Below are 20,738 nucleotides of genomic sequence, written 5' to 3'. Positions count from 1 at the left end.
GACACCCTACTTCCAACTTCATTATTTTGAGAAGCCAGTTCAACTCTTTGGCTCAGGGCAGAGGGATCTCCTCATTGACATTCTTTTCTCTCGGAAGAAAAGAGAATCATCATCTTAAAAGTCCAAAGTTTAGTAGTCACCTGGTCCCTCTTCCCTCTGTATCTCTACTGACAGCTTCTCTTTAAATACTGTAAGGGACGGGAAACTTTCAGAAGCATCCTGTTTTTAAACTCCTAGTTGTATCTCAGGACTGGAATCCTGGGGAGCTTAAGAAAATATGAGGCTCCATCTTTAACCTACCAATCATCATTAAAGGTAGGACCTGGGAACGTATATTTTTAAAACTTCTTCAGCTGACACCTAACCAGGTATATAATATGCTCACAAGAATCAGGCCCAACTGAGGTTTACTATAAACATAACTTGATCTCATGTTGATGGTTATCTAGAGTTGAGCAAAGCACACACCGAATACCTAGATGTCTTCCAGATTTCCATTATGCTGAAAGATTCTAGCACCTCATTTTGTAGCTTCAGCTCACTAAAACCTGGTATAGTGTAGAAGATAATGCTGCACCAGGATTCAGAAGATATGGATTCTAGTCTCCATTTAGAAAAGGAACAATTGTTGTGATAATGGTATGCCATTTAGTTTCTCCAAATCTGTTTCCACTGTAGGCAATTAACATCTGCTGTGTCTATCTCATAAGACAATGATGTAACTCTACCAAATTTAATTATCCTTCCTTCTTTTTTCCTTTGTCCTACCTTGTGACATTTGATCTGCCCTAGCATTTTCTTGTATGAACTTCTCTACCCCAGATGCTGGAGAAGTTGCTAGCAAGCAAAGATAGTGAAAACTTCCCTTTCCTGCTACATTCTAGCAAAGAGATGAAAAGTTTCACTACCACTGCTAATCAAGATTACATGGAATTGATGGAATCATTAGAAGTGCAAGAAAGAGTTCTGGTTGCCAGGCAAAGCAGCACAGCTACTGTGTATCTATGATTATGGAAACAGTATAAATAAGAATCAATAGTAAGATACCTCATTTTAGTCAACAGTTTAAAACTTTGCTGACTGTCTGCGTCTTCATTCAAGCAACAATACAAACAGATCTGGTTTATAGTTACTGAGGACACCTGTTTTTTGTTTCAAACTTATGGCCAGGAAAGGAGAGTACAAATATTCAATAGTTGCCAAGAGAGGCACAAGCCTCTCTTATTTTAAATTTGGGGGAAGGGCTTGAGATTCTGAGAGCTACTAACCAGTCAATCCTAAAGGAAACCTGAATTTTCATTGGAAGGACTGATGCTGAAGCTCTAATAGCTTGGCCATGTGATGTGAAGAGCTGACTCATTGGAAAAGACCCTGATCCTGGTAAAGACTGAAGGCAGGAGGAGAAGGAGATGACAGAGCGTGAGATGGTTGGATGGTATCACCAACTCAATGGACATGACTTTGAGCAAACTTCAGGAGACAGTGAAGGACAGGGAAGCCTGGTGTGCTACAGTCCATGGGGTCACAGAGTCAGACATGACTTAGCAGTTGAGGAACAACAGCACAGACCTACTCAACTCCTCTGGACTTTTAAGATTGTGGTTCTTTTTACAAAGGGAAAAAAGACGTATAATCTCAAGGGTGACAACTATCACAACAACAAAAAACCCACCAAGAGGGAAAATGAACATAGCACTCCCATGGTTACGTTAAACAGTTTTATACAAAATAGAAAGGTCACAGGGCACATGTTGACAATGTAGCTGACTTAATTTCCTTATTTACTAAAGAACAAAAATAAATTTTGCTTAAAAATTTAAAAAGCGACATTAAAACTTAGTTTATCTTTCCACTGAATAAAACTAAGAAAAAAGACTGGCTTTCAGATCATATGTTTATTTAAAAAAATAAAATGGATCGACAAAGTTACCACATTATTATGCATGCTAACAGGATTTCCCAAGCCCATGAGATACCATATCTTGAGCAATAAAAAAATGACTTCCTCAACAATGTAAAGATAGGAAACTTTTCAATCCAAATTCAAAATCTTTATCAAGTTCCACCTCATAAGCTAGTAGGATATATCTGTGCCACAAGCTGAGCTCCTTAGTAAAGAAAGCTTGAGAAGATACTAAACAAGGATGTGGCTAAAAAGATGATGATTTGTTAAAATTATAAAGCAACCAATTTTGGCCTGCAAATATTCTACATTAGAAATCTCCACCACTGGGGATCTGTTCCCCATGATAATTTTACTCTGAATCCACGATAATTACAAACACATGGTATTTTTTTTCTTGCATGCTTTCTTGGGCCAACCCTGCATGACAACACGTACATTTACAGGATGGAACTTGAAATTCCCATTCTCACACAGGGATAGTTAAGGAGTGTTATCAATAACAAAGAATAAAAGTTATACAACATTGATTATTATAAATTATTCCTGTTCTTAACCGCCCCATTCTCCTTAATATGTGTGGATTCTTTCCTGCAAAAAACATGAGCTTCCTATGTAACATCAGTTACGTCATTAATGATGATTAGAATGCGCTGTGGAGACCTTGATTCTGAAGACATGTATATGCAGGTGAGATGCAATCTGATTGCAAACACTGACACAGTAGCGAATCAAATCAAAGAAAGAGAAGACCTGGAAAATACAAAAAAAAAAAAAAAAGATTATTAGATTCTCAGCACCTGTTCAGGCCATCCCTAAAGTCGGAGAGGCTTCTGACTTTCTTCTCTTCTCCTGAAATTCATCTTCAGTTCCATACAATTTAATAACTCAATTGCCCCACAGATCTCCTTTATACCAAGGAGCAACAAAGTTAGTGAATATTTTATGCTTTGTGGACCATACTTTGTCACACTGTTCAACTCTGCCTCTGAAGCATAAAAGCAACCACAAACATGACATAAATGACAGGCCATAACTATGTTTCAAGAAAACTTTATTTAGAAAACCTGGCCACTGGCCCACACAGTATAGTCTGCCAACTACTGCTTTATAGTCGGAATTACGGAATTTATGAGCCAGGATGTAGGCAGGACTAATAAGAATACAAAAGAATGACTAAAGACGAAGTCACAAGGAACTTTCATGAAGTCCCATAAATGTTTTCTGGTATTCTAAACCATTAAAATTTTTAAAAAATTTTGGCCACACCCCATGGCATGTGGGCTCTTAGTTCCATGATCAGGGATAGAACCCTAGTTCCTCATTTTGGAAGGTGGAGTTTTAACCACTGGATAATCGGGGAAGTCCCTAAATCATTATATGATCTCTGTCTCAGGACTGGCCCACTGAAACAAGAAAACAAGCAGCCTCCAAATCATGAAATAGAATACAGTACAAAACTTACCAGGGCTATCCAAAGTACAATATATTCATCAATAAAGCTGTTAAAATACTGGTCCAGAAACAAAAGTGCTGGACCTATGAATGCTGTGTCATGCAAATGCATCTCACTTTTAGTCATGTGTGCCACCTATGAATAAAAGAGAATCAGTGATGTAGGTAGCCATTTTCATTTTACAGCAATTGTGAGCTACACAGTAAATCAGTATTGTGATCAAATATCATGTTTCAAGAATCCTTCAGCAGTTATCTGCTGAATGTTCAAAACTAAGATGACAACACAGACTGGGTCTGAGAGCTGTACACTGAAGGTAATGTACCACGACAGCTAAACGCCCCCGCAAAGTTCTTCACAAGGAGCCTTGAGTGTACAGAATGAGAATGCAGAATAGAGACAAACTAAATAATCAAGTTAAACTGTGGATAGAAGAGCTGCACACGTTTTAGGAGCGTCTGTTAATCTCAAATTGTAGCTTCATGTAAGAGTAAAAACAGCTCCTATGTTGATGTCAAGAGATTTTGACTGGAGGAGAGCAAACTCTAGAACTGCTTAAGAAACTGTGAAATAAAAACTCTGGCCATAAAACCAAAATAAGAAGAAAGTTAAAAACAAAACTGGTGCTTACCACAAGCTTATTGGTGATTTTGGCAGATACAAAACCAAATGTCAATATATAAAGACAGGGATGCTTTTCGAAAAGTTGAACTGCTGATTTCTTGTAGATCATTGCAGCTAATGTAATTACTGATCCAATATGGAGGAAAGGAGAAAGGACACTTGTTCCCTGTTTAGAGTAAAGGGAAGTGAGGAATTAGTGGTATCCTATACCGGTCAGATAGTGTATGGATCTGCCTGATGTAAGACAGAGCAACTCAAACTTCTAAGAACCTCATGGTGTCTGAAAGCCAGCAATTTTTATAACTGAATACCAGAACAGCTAGGGAAAAGTAGCAGTGTGGACTGGTTAAGCACAAACTGATTTTACTTAAAGAGGCCAGACATATTTTACAAAGCAGACTGCACTCTTTAAAAAGATACACATGTTTTTAAAAGTGTGTGTGTGAGTATATGCACATGCACAAAAATATGCAAATATGAGCATATAAATCTTTACATGTGTAAATAAAACAAGTTTTAGACACTTTTTTCTTTAACGCTAAGTGCAAATTCTCAATTAACAAGTGATTTTTAATTAATTCAAATAACAATTCAAATGAAAAACAAAGCAATTACAAAAGTTAAGCCTGAACACAGAGATTACAAAACTAAGTATGAGCACAATCACCAGAAATCTTAAGAAATACTTACTGCTATCGTTGATCCATTTTTTCCAACACCACCTGTGAAGATTACACGGAAGTAATTTGTACAGGAAAATATGGTCCCTGCTACAGTACAAAGTGCAGGAAAAATTTTCATTTGAATATTCAGCACTGGAATCTTCAATAGGTAGAGAAAGAGAACAATTAATATATATATATATATATATACAGATTAAAATAACAAAACATATATTTGATTCATATTCTGATATATTCTCCATTCCTTTTATAACTACTCAAACTGATGGAAGTTTCCCTAGCCTTTCCATTATAAACAACATAACAAGTCTCAACAAATGAGAGACTACATAAAAATTAATCTTGCTTCTGATACAACTTAAAAAAAAAAACTGATTCAACTTTATTAGTCTGTGTCATAGCTAAGTTCACCTAACACATCCCAGAAGTCTGGCAACACTGAATCAGGTTACCTTCTAGCCTTTTTATAAAAGAAATGTGCTTTGCCTTTTTCTTTGTGCATTTTTTGAACTCTACTAATAAATCTGTAACTAGTTATTTATGAGAAAAGCATAGAGCATAAAGGACTAGAAGTATGTGCAACAAGATTAAAAAAAATCTCCAAACATGAGAATGGAAGACAAAAGTTCTACTGAAAAGAGGTCCCAATTCCAAACTGTTGGGATATAAGCTGCTAGCAAAAGCAGAGAGCAACTAAGAAAGCATTCATATTCAAGAAGCTTCTGATAATCTCAAATTGTAGCTTCACATAAAAGTAAAAATAGTTCCCATATTGATGTCAAGAGGTTCTCATTGGAGGACGGAAAAGTCAGGGACAGGAGGAAAAAATATATGACACACACCCAAGCAGGTACAGCTCTATAATTGTGTATCCAAAATTTTAACATACAAGTTTACTTTCCAGAAGAAGTAAGTAATAAATTTTTGTAGTGTACTGAAAATATGAATCGATTTACCTAAAGTAAGGTGGGGGGAGCTGAGTAGATTGAGATCATGTATCTAACCTTGCAAACACAATACCCTCATTTAAAACAAAACACACCTGTACTAAATCTTAAAGATCATTTAGGATTTCCTTTTTACACTTCTCTTTAGTTTTTCTGAAGTACTCCAATTTCGCTAAGATGATACATTCTATTAAGAGAAACAAAATGGCTCTACGAGTAAGATCCCAAAAGCAATGGTTTTCCAACAGCAACCATTCCAAAATAATGGTTTAATAGGCAATAAGTTCTTACAATGAAGACATTTTAATCAGGGCTGTTTATACTTTTCAGGGCTGCCATCTGCCTATATTTTAAAAATCAAATAAAGAAATGTGACATTGCCCATTCTTTTTGTGTATAAAACCCCATGAAGATTGATAGATACAAAATTAAACATTTAGATACTCTGTTTCTTTAAAACTCTCAAAAACTCAGTTTATTTACACAACTCTATGACCTCTTGCAAAACTGTAGTCTAAAAAACAGGGGAAAATCAACTATTCAAATTTCAAGTTGTACTGTGGCAGTGTTTAATTTTCTAAAACGAAATAGGTCAACTTGAAAAATTAAGCCCAGAACTTTATGGAGCACCTTAAATTGTCCCCTTCTTTCTCTAATTGATCTCCAAACCCTTACAGTCCAAATTCAAAGTTTGTTTTCAATAAAGGAGAAAATCAACACCACAGGGCGCTCTGAACTCCAAGAGATTTCTTCTTTTTTTTTTTTGCTCTCATTCAGAAAACTAAACATATCACAATCTAAATCTGATGCACCTGGCTGAAATTCAATACTCTGGCTAGCTCCCCTTTCCCTCCACAAAGGACCTGCCTGGCAAAGGAGGAAATACTACACTCTTTCAGATTTCAAAGGAAGCAAAGCATTAATCCGTTACAGAGCATGCCTTTATTAGGGCCAGGGCACTAAATGAGCGCCACTGACTTGGTGCCACAACCAAATGAGAGTGCAGCAGTAACTTGTGCGGCTACTGAACTGAACGGCGTCATAACTGTATTTAAAATCTGGTGAAAATGGTTTAGGGTCGTCATCGACAGTTTTGCTCTTTGAAAGAACAAACAGCAACATTAGAAAAGCCAGGCAAAGCTTGGACCACAAACCAAGCTACAGACTTAGGGGCAAAAATAATAAACATTCTTAGGGCCCTCTTCACTTCTGTCATATATGATAGCTATATACACCAAAACATTCACTCCTGAATGTAGGTTTATGCCTAAACTGATTTTTATATTCTCTGGAACCCTGGATATTTTAGGTGCTCAATATAAACTTGTCAAATGGATTAAGAGGTCCTCCCTCTCTCTTACTCTCCATATAGAACTTTTTTGAGATACTATGCAGACACATTTTGCCCCCTCATTAAGAAGGAAAAAGGAAGTTAGCTACAATAAAGGAATCCCAAGTCCTACCAGGTGATCCCTTAAAGATCAGCCCAACTGAGCCACCTATAAAAATTACTAAAAGAGTTGTCACTTTCACCTCACTCAAGATCAAAGAGGGTGGACACATTCTGTCTTTCTCAATCTTTCTCCTTCTGTCCTCATCTTCCTGGAATGGATTCAAGGTGATCAAAGTGCATCCACTTTATCGACACTGACAGAAAGCTGTATTAAAAACACCTTCATCTCAGGCCTACTCAGAGTGTCCTCAGTCTTTGAGGCTGGAAAGAATACAAACTCACTTGGGTCACGGTGTCTGCTCTGTAGCTAGGGTGAAATCCTCAAGTTGTTGCTTAGTCTGGTTGTTGTTAAGTAGTGTCTGACTCTGCGACCCCACAGACTGTGGCCCACCAGGCTCCTCTGTCCATGGCATTCTCCAGGCAAGAATAGTGGAGTGGGTTGCCATTTCCTTCTACAAAGGGTCTTCCCGACCTAGGGATCTAACCCCTGACTCCTGCTTGGCAGGCAAATTCTTTACCATTGAGCCACCTGGGAAGTCCAGAATCCTTTGGACTCATGTCATAAATTATACAACCAAATAATACCAATCTAATGTAATTCATTTTCCAGAGATGAAAAAAATCTTAAACTCTCAGGTTTACAGATCAAAACAGACACAGGTTTTGGTTGAATCGCTTGGATTAAAGCAAAATATCAGTTACTAATAAAATACTCTTATAGGCTTTGTAAATTTCAGCAGAAAGTATAATTTTGAGATTAGATACTTTCTTCCAAAGAATGTGGATATGTCTGTTTGTAACTTATGACCAACCTAGACAGCATTTTAAAAAGCCGAGACATTACTATGCCAACAAAGGTCCGTCTAGTCAAGGCTATGGTTTTTCCAGTGGTCATGTATGGCTGTGAGTGTTGGGCTATAAAGAAAGCTGAGCACCGAAGAATTGATGCTTTTGAACTGTGGTGTTGGAGAAGACTCTTGAGAGTTCCTTGGAAGGACTGATGTTGAAGCTGAAACTCTAATACTTTGGCCACCTGATGTAAAGAACTGACTCATTTGAAAAGACCCTGATGCTGGGAAAGATTGAAGGCAGGAGGAGAAGGGGATGATACAGGATGAGATGGTTGGATGGCATCACTGACTCAATGGAGATGAATTTGAGTAAACTCTGGGAGTTGGTGATGGACAGGGAGGCCTGGTGTGCTGCAGTCCATGGGGTTGCAGAGTCAGACACGACTGAGCGACTGAACTGAATGTCTGATTTACTTAAATATAAAGGCACTCCTGAAATCTTTCTACCTAATGAATTCTGAAACTTCACCTGTAATGTTTGTGTGTATGCTCCGTCATGTCCGACTCTTTGTGACCCCATGGACTGTGGACCACCAGACTCCTCTGTCCATGGCAATTTTCCAGGCAAGAATACTGAAGTGTGTTGCCATTTCCTTCTCTGGGGGAATCTTCCTGACCCAGGGATGGAACCTCTATCTCTTGTGTCTCCTGCATTGGTAGGTGGATTCTTTACCAACTGTGCCACCTGCGAAGCTCTTCTCCTGTAAAGCCCCTCACCTGTGATAACATCCACCATTTGCCTAAACTGGATTCTAGAAGGTGTCTCCTGTTTTAACACACATTTATTTAATACACATCAACTGCTACTTAAAGAATCGAATGTCAGTGAAAGTAACCAGCAGGGGATTTTATGTGGATCCCTTCCAAAGTAATATTCCTTTTTTCAAGAGTGATATATATGATAGAAGACAGTTTCAAGACATCTCAAAAGGATATATTCTTTTGGAGAAGCAATACACACAAAAAAAGTCTTGTTTCTTGCAATGCATAAACTATGTAGTAACTTTTGTGCATGAGAATAATTTCTTTTCTTAAAACATGGGGGAAAACAAACACAAACCACACACACAAAAATCCTAACCAACCTAAACTAACAAAAACTAACTACAACCTCTGGTAAAACGAACAAAATCGCTTTGAAGGAGAAAAAAAAAAAGCAAAAAGTGGGTGATCAATAAGCAGTAGATGGAAATCACTTACCTTTGCAAAACAGCTGATCTTCTAAAATCAGCTTTAAGAAGACATTTGCACTGTTTTTACTTGTTTTCACCATAAAGCTGCTTTCTTAAATATCAATAAAAGTCTTTAAATGAGGATTTGGAAGGCAATTTCCATTTTATGTCCTCAGGCTCAAAAGAGACAAAAAATTCATTCCTGGGCCCTAAATAAATATCTCCTCTCCATTTTGGCACACAAATAAATCAGAGCACTGGAAGTATAGTCTTTCCTGAATTAAGACAATGGATTTCAAAACACCTCTTGCAGCCATGAGCTCATGGGGTCATGTGTAAAGAAAAAAAGAAATAGGAGTGGTTGAAGTCAATTATGGGAATCTGTACTGAAAACTGCTCAAAGAACACAAATATTTCTCTAAGGCTCTGAATATCACCAGAGAGGGCAAGTCCTTTCCTTTTAGTTTAATGATGGTAACAGTAGAGCCAATGATACTAATAATAAGACACGGATCTGGGAATCTGTTTCCTTACTGTGACCTAATCTCACTAATCCTGGAACTGAGTTGCTGGGTCTGGGGCCTCCAATTCAGTCTTGGGTCTGAGAGTTCCTCAGAGTACTTCTTTAAACATATAATAAAAAAGAATGATTGTATGTATCTTGTCAATAAAGACAGGACAAAATATTTGATACTTTTAAAGAAAAATAATTTCTGTTATGCACATGTACAGATTCTACTTATAATAAAGGGAACATGTTTACTTGAAGCAAATTTACTGCCAGGTATCACCTAAAAAAAGGATATGTGTATAGGCCTGTGTGAATATACATCTACATTGACAACAATGCTTTCTGTACTTCCATGCTGATATGGATAATTAGGTATATATACCTGATGTTGACTTGTTTCTAGACGATTAAGCCAGAAATTCTATTTTTTGCTATTGATATGTTGAAACACTACAGGTAATTTATATGTGTATAGAGATGCAAAGTAATTTTGGAGGGGGAGATATTATGGTATAAAACACAAAGCCTATGAAAAAAATAATATACTCAAGAGATAAAAAAAAAATGAAGTAAGAGGCAAGCTTTAGGCTTTATAAAATAGTTTCAGGAGAAGACTACTTTTTCTTTCCTTCTTCTACAGCCAAATTGTTTTAAACTATTACCTATTTAATAATTTTATAGCTACTTATAACTGTATAGCTATCTAGCCTACAAGAGAGCAAAAAAACTAACATTATAGTGAAATTGAAGATCTACAGAGATACATATATTTAGGACATGTTTATGTATCTATAGATCTTGGATTTCACTAGAGACAGTACTGGCATTTGAGACTAATGTGTAAAAAGATGTGCTTCTGAATGATACTATGCATGAACGTTTTCAGAATTTTCCTGGTTGACTAACGATTATTTTTATTCCTTCATTTCCCTCCTCACAAGGCTATCCTGTCAATAAACGGCATTACGCAATTTCTGGTAATAAATACTGAAGGAAACATGTCAATTATACTTCCTTGAGTATCAAATTCACCATCATTAAATGAGTTAGGTAAAGGGAAAATTTTGCTCAGTAAATTTCCCTTATACTTAAATACTAATCTGAATTTTAAGAACTGTGTTTGTTTAGGAGTAGGAAAAATTCCAATTCTAAGAGCAGCCACAACTTCTCTTGAGGGCTTATCATTTGATGGAGACTGTTCCTGACTGCTTTACACATACTCATTTAATCCACAAAATAACCTTATCAGACAGGTACTATTATTGTCCTCATTTTATAAGAGGAGAAAATGAAGCCAGATAGAGCTGAATAACAGATCAAGTTCACTCAGAAGGCAGTGAAGCCAGTATACCAAACTCAGGCAGTCTGGTTCCTTAGCCTGTGTTCTTGACCCCCCTGTATTATATATATTATATTCTCTCTCCAGAAGTTTGTGGGAAAGAACTTGTGTTTGTAGGGGATGAATATATTTCAGGTCAGGTTGAAAATCAGGGTCTCGGCTTGTTGAAACAATCCTATAGCATTGATTTCAATAAGCATTTATTCTGTTCTGGGGTCAGAATTAATTTACTACCAAAATTCATTATTCAGCTTTAAGCATATAATGGAGAAACTAGTAGACTCATGTAGCTCAGCGAGAATAAAAGATCTGACTTGGTCTTGTCATTGGTTAACCTGATACACTATCTGCTGTTCCCTCACTTATATAATGGGATAACAAATAATAATTCTGAAAGCCTTTAAAAATACCCTTTAAATGGACCTACTGAACCACATAACTCCAAATAGTAAAGTTCATTACCCTAAAGAGAAGTTTGTGTCCTAACGTTGCTGTAACCTTTTGTTTCTGGAGAGAACAAAATAATTTGACATATCACCTTTTAACTGGATTATACTGCATTAGAAAAACACAAGCAAAAGACAACATGCATTACGTGTGATACACAATGTGAAGAGTTACCATAGATTGCCAAAAAGGTGGTCCTCCAATCACTGCCAGCAAATGCATGATTATTATGAAGATTTGCACTTCAGTCACATCAATTCTGATTAGGTACAAAAAGCCAAAAAAGCAGAATTACTCAAAACAATTTCAAGTTAATTACTTGCAAGCTTAGCAGCATTCCTCTATCATGCACAATAGAAAAAAAATCTCAAATATTGAGGAAAGGGGAAAAGGAGGTGTCAAAAATTTGTTATGAGCAAAATCAAATAAAATCCAGAGCATTTTCATTTAATTTAATGAATTTCACAGAGCAATAAAAACCCCTCCTTTCTAAAGAAAATTTCTGAAGTTGGGTTGAAACTATACCTTAACCTTTCTCACCAAAAAAAAAAAAAAAAAAGAAAAAGAAAAAAAATAAGTGTGTGTATTAAATTTTGAATGTCAAGCAGAGGACTACACTGCACTGGTATACAAGATCTTGAAATAAGTGCTTTGTAGTATCAAATGGAAGAAATGGTGAGCTTTTACTAAAGTAACATAAATCACAGATGCAAAACCTACTGCCCTTTATATTCATTTAATGCCTTCCATGGTATGGGTATGGAAAAAAAATTCACCCAATTCTCAAATTCTTATGCCTATTAGGTCAATTACTCTAAGACATCCAGAAAGAAGATACTGAAAGCAGTCAAGAATTAGCTTTGAGGTTGTTGAAAATCATCTTTACAGTCAAGAAGAGACAAACCTGGTACAAAAACAGGGCAGTAGAAATTAGAAGCCTGAGAGTCTGAAAAAAGAACATGGGCAAAAAGACTGAGAAGTAAAGCACAAACTGGTGTTCCTTTCCCTCTGTAAACTAAAACTTTATACAATCTTGAGACTGTCCTCAGATTATTGGGTCCAAATGCCTTTCAGTTTCGATGATTTACCCTACGGTATGCTCACACAAAATGTCTGTACAAGGCTATTTATTACAGCATTATTTATGGTAGCAAAGCTTTAAAAATATTCCTCAAGAGGGAATAGTTATAGAAAGTATGGTACTGTACTTCCATATAATGGACTATTGGGTAGTTTTTTAAAAAGAGTGGGACAGCTCTCTATCTGGTGATATGGAAAAATAGCAGTTATATTAGGTGGGAAAAAAAAGTTGCAGAAAAGTATATGCTACTTTTTGTGTAAAAAAAAAAGAAGAAAAATAATATTCCATTTTAATTTTTGCCAATAATTACATAACAAATTTCTGGAAGGATACATTATAAACTAAGAACAGTGGGTACCTACTGGAGAAGGCAGTGTGAGAACTGGACAGCTGGGGAATGAGGATGAGAAGAGACTATTCACTGCGTACCTTTTTTATAATGTTAGTTTTTAAACAAAGTGAATAATTTATCTATTAAGATAAACTGAAAAAAAAATAAAATCAGTCCAAGAAAGTGGACAGCAACAACAGCAAGGGGGTTCAAATTCTAGAGCAAAACAGAGTCCCCATTTCTAAAATTGATACTTCAAGCAGACAATCTATAATGTGAGCTTAAGAAATGTGAGTTTTATGCTCATAATAAACAACTAGACTGAAGCCAGTCTCTCACAACTGAAGAAACTGATCTTTGATTGCTCATGAATGTTTTTTAAACAGAAGCGTATTAAGCTGCAAACACATAGTGATGTAGTTATCTTGATACACACATTTATTGGAAAGAAAAATGGACTGAATTAGGCTAAAAAGAATCTGTAGAGCTGACCTGGTGAGTGATGTTGCCAATAAGGGGAATTACACTCAGTAGCAGACTCAGGAGACTAAGCAGGTGTCAAAGATGATCGACTCTGTCTTGGGTGGAGGAGGGTAGACATCTTACAACATTTTGCTGGATATATGAAGTAGCCTTCTGGGAGGGGAAGGGCCAGAAGTATAGAATTACTAAATAAAAATGGAGGGAACCTCATGCAATTAATCTATGTACCTTGGATGAATGTAAGAGATTAGGAAACATGAATGATCTTTAACAAAGCCCCAAACTGGGATTCCTAGGGAAATTTTATGGATTTTATAGCCTGTATGGAAACTTTGGAAGACAGAATTTTGCAAACCATTCAGATATTATCACTGAATTTAGATCAACAATGTCTTAATGTTAGGAAGGAGAGTCAAGGAAAACTTACTTACCAGTTGGTAATTAGTTAAGAATATTTTTTCCCATATGATTATATGATTTAGAGGAATACTCTGTACTCCCTCCTACTCTCAATCATGAGAACTGTCTATTACCACTCCTGGATGTGTGGCTCTAATCATTCTAATGATTATCAGTCTAATCACTGACTGTTAATGAAAAAGGGTGCAGTGTGAGGCTATCCCCAAAGACAAAAAAAGCAAGCTCAGAGGGACACGGGGCAGAAACAACAGTGAACAAAAATTAATAATTCTGGTTAGAAGAGACTTGGTTACCTGACAGTCCATTTTTTCATCCTCCACTAAGAAGTCTCTCAGTACGGGCTGAATTTACTGTGACACATATTAGGAGGGGGCTCATCTTACGTTTTTTATGGCTATACAGGAAAGACATAATTATCTAGAGGGAAAATTCTATATAAAGGCAGGAATTCGGCATTTCTATAGTCACTTGCTTATTATTTTTTATTCAAAATAACAACATGGGTGATAATATTTCCAAGTGCTGGAATTATTTCTCTAAAACAAAAGCAAACAAACAAAAAAATCAATCTCCATAACTACAGCAAAAAATAAACCCTTCAGAGTACAAGGGCTATGGGGAAGAAAACCACCTAAAACACCACAGTGATTTTTTTAAAAGGCATGGGAAAACAAATCTCATTATCTGGAGTATTAGAGTGCCACAGCCTAAGAGTTTCAGGGCGGGGGGGACTAGTTGATAATAAATACAATTTTCTATAACCATGAAAGTATTTAAATATCTTAACTGGTATTGCTTAATAATCTCTTACTTCTACTTTATTTTAGAATAGGTTTTGTCAAAGAACAAAAGAAAACTCCCCAAATGTGATGGATAAATCTATGAGTGCTCTGGTCAGAACACAAAAAATGACTACAACAAGCCAACAACAAACAATATCCTGGTGGTTGTCACAGAAGAAAGATGGAAAAAAGCAAACTAGTTGTGGAGACAGCTGTCTCATTTTCCTCATTGGGTGGCTGCAAGTGTGGCAGTCCTGAGTCAAAATAACCTTAGAGACTCATAGCAAATCCCCTGGTCCATCACTCCTTACAGCATCCTAGTGATCTATTGATTAAGAAGTAAAGATATCAGGGTGTCCTAAATAAATATGAGTAATTTAAACTTCTGAACAGGAAATATAAATTTTCTAGTTGAAGTGATGATCTTAGGGAGCCTTCATCACCAGAGAAAGACAGCTTAGAAAGTTCCCTGATCAGGACAATTATTACATGAGAAGTACAACCTTTAAAAGTGATTAAAGGGTATAATAACTTTGAATCCTTTAAGTTACCTAATTGTAAAGAAAATTTCTATTCTGAATGTTTCATTTTATGTATTTGGTGTGAATTCCAACAAGACTCAGCATTAACTGAGGGATGTGATGGGATTTAACTGACATTCTGTGAACATCGATAAGCATGTTAATCATCATTTCCTAGAATTTTTAATATAAGAAATAAGACAATTTAATCTAGTTTTTTTCTACATATAACATATATATTACAAAGATGTACTTGCAGTTAATTTGGAAATTAATTTTTCTGTTAAACTACATATAGTAAATATGATTTTGTTTTAACTGGGTTGGCTACTAGCTTGGTTAACAGAGAATGTGCACCAGGGTTAAACTCACAATGTCATAGAAATTCTGATTTGTACAGTCTGACTTGTCAGTTGTTATTTTAAAAGAAGTATTCTTCTTAGAAGTCACTGAAGCGGGCTGGAGTCCTAGTTAAGGATTAGATTGTTATTAATTACAGACTTGTAATTATTTGTGAATGAATCTGATGTTCTAGGGAACTTACACATAAGCAAAATTGGATGGCATCATTGACAATGGACATGAGTTTGAGCAAACTTTGGGAGATGGTGAAGGACCGGGAAGCCTGGTGTGCTGCAGTCCATGGGGTTGCAAAGAGATTTGACTTAGTGGCTGTACTGGTATTGGCAGACTGAAGACTGACCTAGAAATTCAACATATTGCCTTCCAATATTTTATTTTACCCTTGATAAGGGGCAAACTGGGCATGACAAACTTAAAAACATTAACCATATAGCTAAAAGACAACTAAGAGTATTTTAAAGTCAAGTGTTACATATAAAGCCTAAGCCTCTATTTTTGAGATAAGTTGAAATATTTAAAACAGTACTATCTACCACATGAATGACTGTAGGGATCTTTAGAGTATCTGAGAAAATTAAAATGAAACAACCCATTCAGTGACTTTGAATAAGAGAAAAACAGGCAAAGGCTAGACCAGAACAAGTCCTCTAAGAGGAACGAAAGTTTAGGTCTCAAATTTAAGGGGCAGCCTATCCTTACCACCTTTGGAAATAGAAAAATTAAAAGAGAGGACTTTCAACTCATTTAGTAATAATCTCAGAGTTAAATAAAGAGGTCATGGACATATTCTTCCTCTCAAAATAGCAATATCAATTTTGGAAGAAACATGAAAATTAGTGGGAGTTATTAACACAGGTCTTATAATGAAAATGAACACTTACTATATATGATAAGCACTGTAGTCAGCACATAGCATGTTTTTTACTTTTTTAACCTTCACAACTATCCTAGGAGGTAGGAAATATTACCACCATTTCTGGATGAGGAAATCTGGTAAGATACGGTAAGTGACTTTTCCAAGGTTATAGAATGATAAGTGGAACAGTCTTGAAAGAAATTAATGTTGTTCCTCCACAGTGCTGAAACTCTCCTAATTTTCAGTCTACTAATCATCTGGGACAAACATTTGACATATGCTTCTAACTTGCTATCATTAAGATGTCTGTATGTTTCAGCACGACACTTCTCACATTCTAACACAATTTTCCCTGAAATGGCAGAATACAACAGGCAACAGCTAACACAAGTTTAGATACTAATAAATTGAAATAAGTTGGAAATAAATTAGAAAGAACAACTCTTTCTGAAGCTTAGAACTTCCTCTGAACTTTGTAAAGAAAAAAGAAAGTACATCTGACAATTTCATTTCTATGATTAAATCAGTTAAAGCAACACACGTTCAAAACAAAGGAAAACCTATGCAAGTCAGCAATTGATAAAAGTGAAGACAATATATCTGGAGAAAAAAATGTATTTCCAAAACATTTTTCATGATGGTAAAATTAAAATGCATTAGTTTTAGAAACATTTTAATAGGAAGCGCTCTATAAACAGAAGGTACTTTGTTATAGACAGACAAGGTGAAGGTAAAAGAGTCAATATCCTGACTATTAATTTAATTAAGAACACCAGTGGAAAAAATCTTTGGTTAAGTTTAATATTAATAAATGAGTTATCAAAAATTATAAATCTAGACAACCGCAGTGAGCATAAAGCTTCAGGTCTTTGGAGAAAGTACTAGAAACACGTTAAAGGTAAAGGAGTGATAAAGAATGACACATCCTGAACAATGCACATTATTCTACTCTGGGAGGGAATCTCACAAATAACTATGCCAATACATTGTAATTCAACTGAAAACGGCTTCAGTTTTGCTTCTAAAACATGCCTATGGTACTTCTTAATATATTCCATATTCCAAGTTAATTTGAAAAAATGGTGTAGGATATCCCTCACTATTAATTTGTCCCCACAGCCACCACTACCACCACAGAATAAGTGGATTTACAATGCTGCAAGATACTTTTCAGAAAGCACTCTGCTATCAGAGACTCACTATTTCTATCATATTACTGAAACATTTTTGGATATGGGGACTCAATGCACAAAACCTAATGCAGCCTTCTAGCCTTGTATTGCTAGAATGATCTATAATGTGAACAGTTCCCCAATATTATTTTTTTCTGAATACTATTTAAACTGTAATTTTTTTTTAAAAAAAACTTTTTCTTGTAAATAAAACCTTTCGGACTAAAGTGTAAAGGATTCTGGAAAATTTCACTGGGAACCATTTCCTAAGAAGTTTTTTTGAACTTTTAAAAATCATAAGGCCAAAATTATAATTCTAATATGAAGGGGGAAAAAGATATTACTTACTCTGTTAGCATTAAGGAAATAATATTTACCAAAACAAAATAGAAAAAAGAAGGTATTCAAAGAACGACCGATAGTAACATGAAAAAATAAGAATCCTTAGTCTTTAAAGCACAACTAAGAGAGGAAAAACAGTAAGCAAAACAAATAGAAGTGACAATAGCTTCTAGCATTATTTTTTTTAAATCAAGACCATTTAACAGAAGCAGAAGAACTAGTACCAGGTATCTTAAAGAATATTAAGAGAATAAACATAATCTTTCCTATATAATTATAAAGAAGCTTCTCAAATTATCAATCTAAGGAAAACTCTGCTTGGCTTATTTTTTTCAAAATATAAATACCAAAAAGTTCTGTGGTGGAAAGGTATTTGTTTCAAAAATATTGCATAGAGCAAAAATAATATAAGGTACATCAGGTAAATGGGAGAGAACTGTTTTTAGCATCAAATCACCAGAAATATTAATTTCAAAAAATTTTGTTTAATAGGGTGGATTTTTATTGCCCTATTATATATTAAAATTATTTGTTTTCTAATAACCTGTTTGTCTGTGAAATACCACCAGGAAGACTTTTGAATTTTTGTTTTGTAATTACTCTGTGCATGACAAAGGTGCCGTCTTTATTGAGTTCACGCCATTGTTCATTGGACAGCATGAATATTCTAGCAGTTACCGTGAAGTTCCAGAACCAAGGTCCCAGGGTTCCTGTGAGAAGCTGGCATATTATAATTATGATCTGGGACTCTGTAACATCCAATCTATGCATAAGGAAACAAACATTTCGAAATAACTTTACTCAGAACTTTTGCTAAAGAGCCTTAGGAGAACAAGGGAGCAAAAACAGATTTAAAATGTAGCATTCTCCTTATAAAGACATCTAAAGATTCAATGATATAATTTATACAGCAGTATTATTATCCTTATGCATACAGGTATTCTTACCCAAATCAAAATAGTATAGAAGTTTAAAAATCAAAACTAATACACTGAACAAATGACTTACAAATAGGCAGTTGGAAACAATGGGACTAAAAACACACAGTCAACGCTCAGTTACCTAGGAATGTTGAATACTGCTTGCCAAAAATAATCACACTGTCTGTGACATAGGTCTCTTCAGTGCCAGAACCTACCCAGACTTCCCAGTGGATAAAAATATTTCCCAGGAGCCCCAGTGGACAGTCATTTATGTGTCTGAAAAACCACTAATCATCTGACACCCCTTTACTTCTCCATACCTCATCCTGCTCTTGCCTTTGCAAGTTCAGGAAAATTATCACATGGATGTAGAAAGGGCAAGTAGGAAAGTGAATGTGTGACTTCTTTTGATACGGTCAGAGCAAAAATCAAATTGGCCATTTATCTATCCTGCTTCCTGATAATCTCTAGTCTAGAATCTTCTTCTTCCTCTCTCTTCCCTTAATTCCTCATAAGCATTATATCTCTTTACTGTATGGGATTACTTTATTAGTCATTAAAATCACTAAAACATCCAATACAATCACTTAAGAAGTTTTGGAACACATGGTGACAGAAAAACAGAGGCAGTATAGAAGAGACTTCAAATAAAAACTACACAATAAAAATTAAGAACTGTGGAATGAGAAAGACGTCTATGATTTTACCTGATGATTTGAAAGTCCAAACTACAGTCTAGGTTTTACATTAATATAAATAGTTATTTTAGTATGAAAGTGAAGTCGCTCAGTCGTGTCCAACTCTTTGCGAACTCATAGACTGTACCCTAACAGGCTCCTCCGTCCATGGGATTTTCCAGGCAAGAATACTGGAGTGGGTTGCCATTTCCTTCTCCAGGAGATCTTCCCAACCCAGGGATTGAACCCAGGTCTCCCGCATTGTAGGCAGACACTTTACCATCTGAGCCATCATAGAAGCCTATAATTATTTGATAAAATTTAAATAGGCAAGTCCAACTGAATTAATTATTACTGAAGGGAAAAAAAAACCAGGAACTAGAAACTAAAAGGAAAATCTCTGGTACTAAATAATTCATGTGATAAATCTTAACCATTTAAAGACAGGTAGATCCTATACAGGCATTCAATAGGAAATTTCCTTCTTTTTTATTGAAGTATAGTTGATTTACAATGTTGTGTTAGTTTCTACTGTATAGCAAAGTGATTCAGTTATACAAGATATAACATTATAAATATATATAAAATGTATGTTATATACATAATACACATTTTTTTTAATATTCTTTTCTATTATGGTTTATTACAGGGTTTTGAATATAGTTCCCTGTGCTATACAGTAGGATCTTTTTATCTATTTTATATATAGAAAATTTCCTAATTCTTAATCCACAGAAAGTCGATTATGTATTAACAGACAACGATTTTTAATTACTTGGAGGTAGGAGGTCTCTGAGTACTTATTCTTTAGAGGTTATTTGGATAAGACGATGAACTTGATTTGTCAGACTACCAGTAAATACATAGCCTATTAACTTTTTTCAATTAACTACAGAAAAGGAAAAAGTCATAAGTTATTTATTTACATAGGAATAAATGTTGGTGGTCAGGTTTTTGGTTTATGTAAGTGTGAAACCCTAGATGTATGTACTGAAAAATGCCATAAACTGAAATAATATCTGTAAAAATAATAGACTCACAGAAGGAACCTTAGATATCAAAACTCTTACAAGTTGGGAAATGAGGCCCATGAAAATCATGGGCCTTGCCCAAGCTGCTATGCAGATAATATGGAGATAACACCTGAGGAGACACTGGCATGAGTTCAATCTATTACAATTTCTTTCTTTTATTCTCTTCTGAAAAGATAACTTGAGTAAATTTTTCCTGAAATAGTAATTTAAGGGTTTTACCTTTTACAGTGTTTAAGATTTTTTAAGGCCTTCATTTTATAAAAATATAGTTTTATTAAAGATTGTTTAGGGTTTCTAAGCATTTAATTTATAAAAATGATTCTATATATACAAGTTATATATTTAAAAGTATCTAGATATAGAGGGC

At 35.3% G+C, this 20,738-nt stretch overlaps 1 protein-coding gene across 3 annotated transcripts in view; it reads right to left on the bottom strand.

Annotated features, from left to right (window-relative positions):
* Positions 1-1,011: 1,011 nt before the first annotated feature.
* Positions 1,012-20,738, bottom strand: part of CEPT1 (choline/ethanolamine phosphotransferase 1) — a 37,461-nt gene continuing 17,734 nt past the window's right edge. Inside the window, exons 5-10 of one of the 3 annotated variants that reach the window (XM_088835565.1) lie at positions 18,338-18,500; positions 11,402-11,446; positions 4,674-4,805; positions 3,991-4,149; positions 3,369-3,494; positions 1,012-2,656 (exon numbers count right to left, since the gene is read on the bottom strand). In XM_088835565.1, coding sequence (XP_088691691.1) covers positions 2,537-2,656; positions 3,369-3,494; positions 3,991-4,149; positions 4,674-4,805; positions 11,402-11,446; positions 18,338-18,500 — 745 coding nt within the window. In that variant the 3' untranslated portion in view covers positions 1,012-2,536. Of the gene's footprint in view, positions 2,657-3,368; positions 3,495-3,990; positions 4,150-4,673; positions 4,806-11,401; positions 11,447-11,560; positions 11,646-18,337; positions 18,501-20,738 lie in introns of all 3 variants that reach the window. The other 2 variants (XM_088835567.1, XM_088835566.1) reach the window with 2 other exon arrangements.

Source organism: Moschus berezovskii, chromosome 4 (assembly GCF_049115385.1).
Source record: "Moschus berezovskii isolate FMDL1 chromosome 4, NW_MosBer_1.0, whole genome shotgun sequence".
In the NCBI taxonomy this organism is placed as follows: Eukaryota; Metazoa; Chordata; class Mammalia; order Artiodactyla; family Moschidae; genus Moschus; species Moschus berezovskii.
The sequence above is the reverse complement of the archived record's forward strand: the minus strand, read 5'-3'. Positions and strand labels throughout refer to the sequence as shown.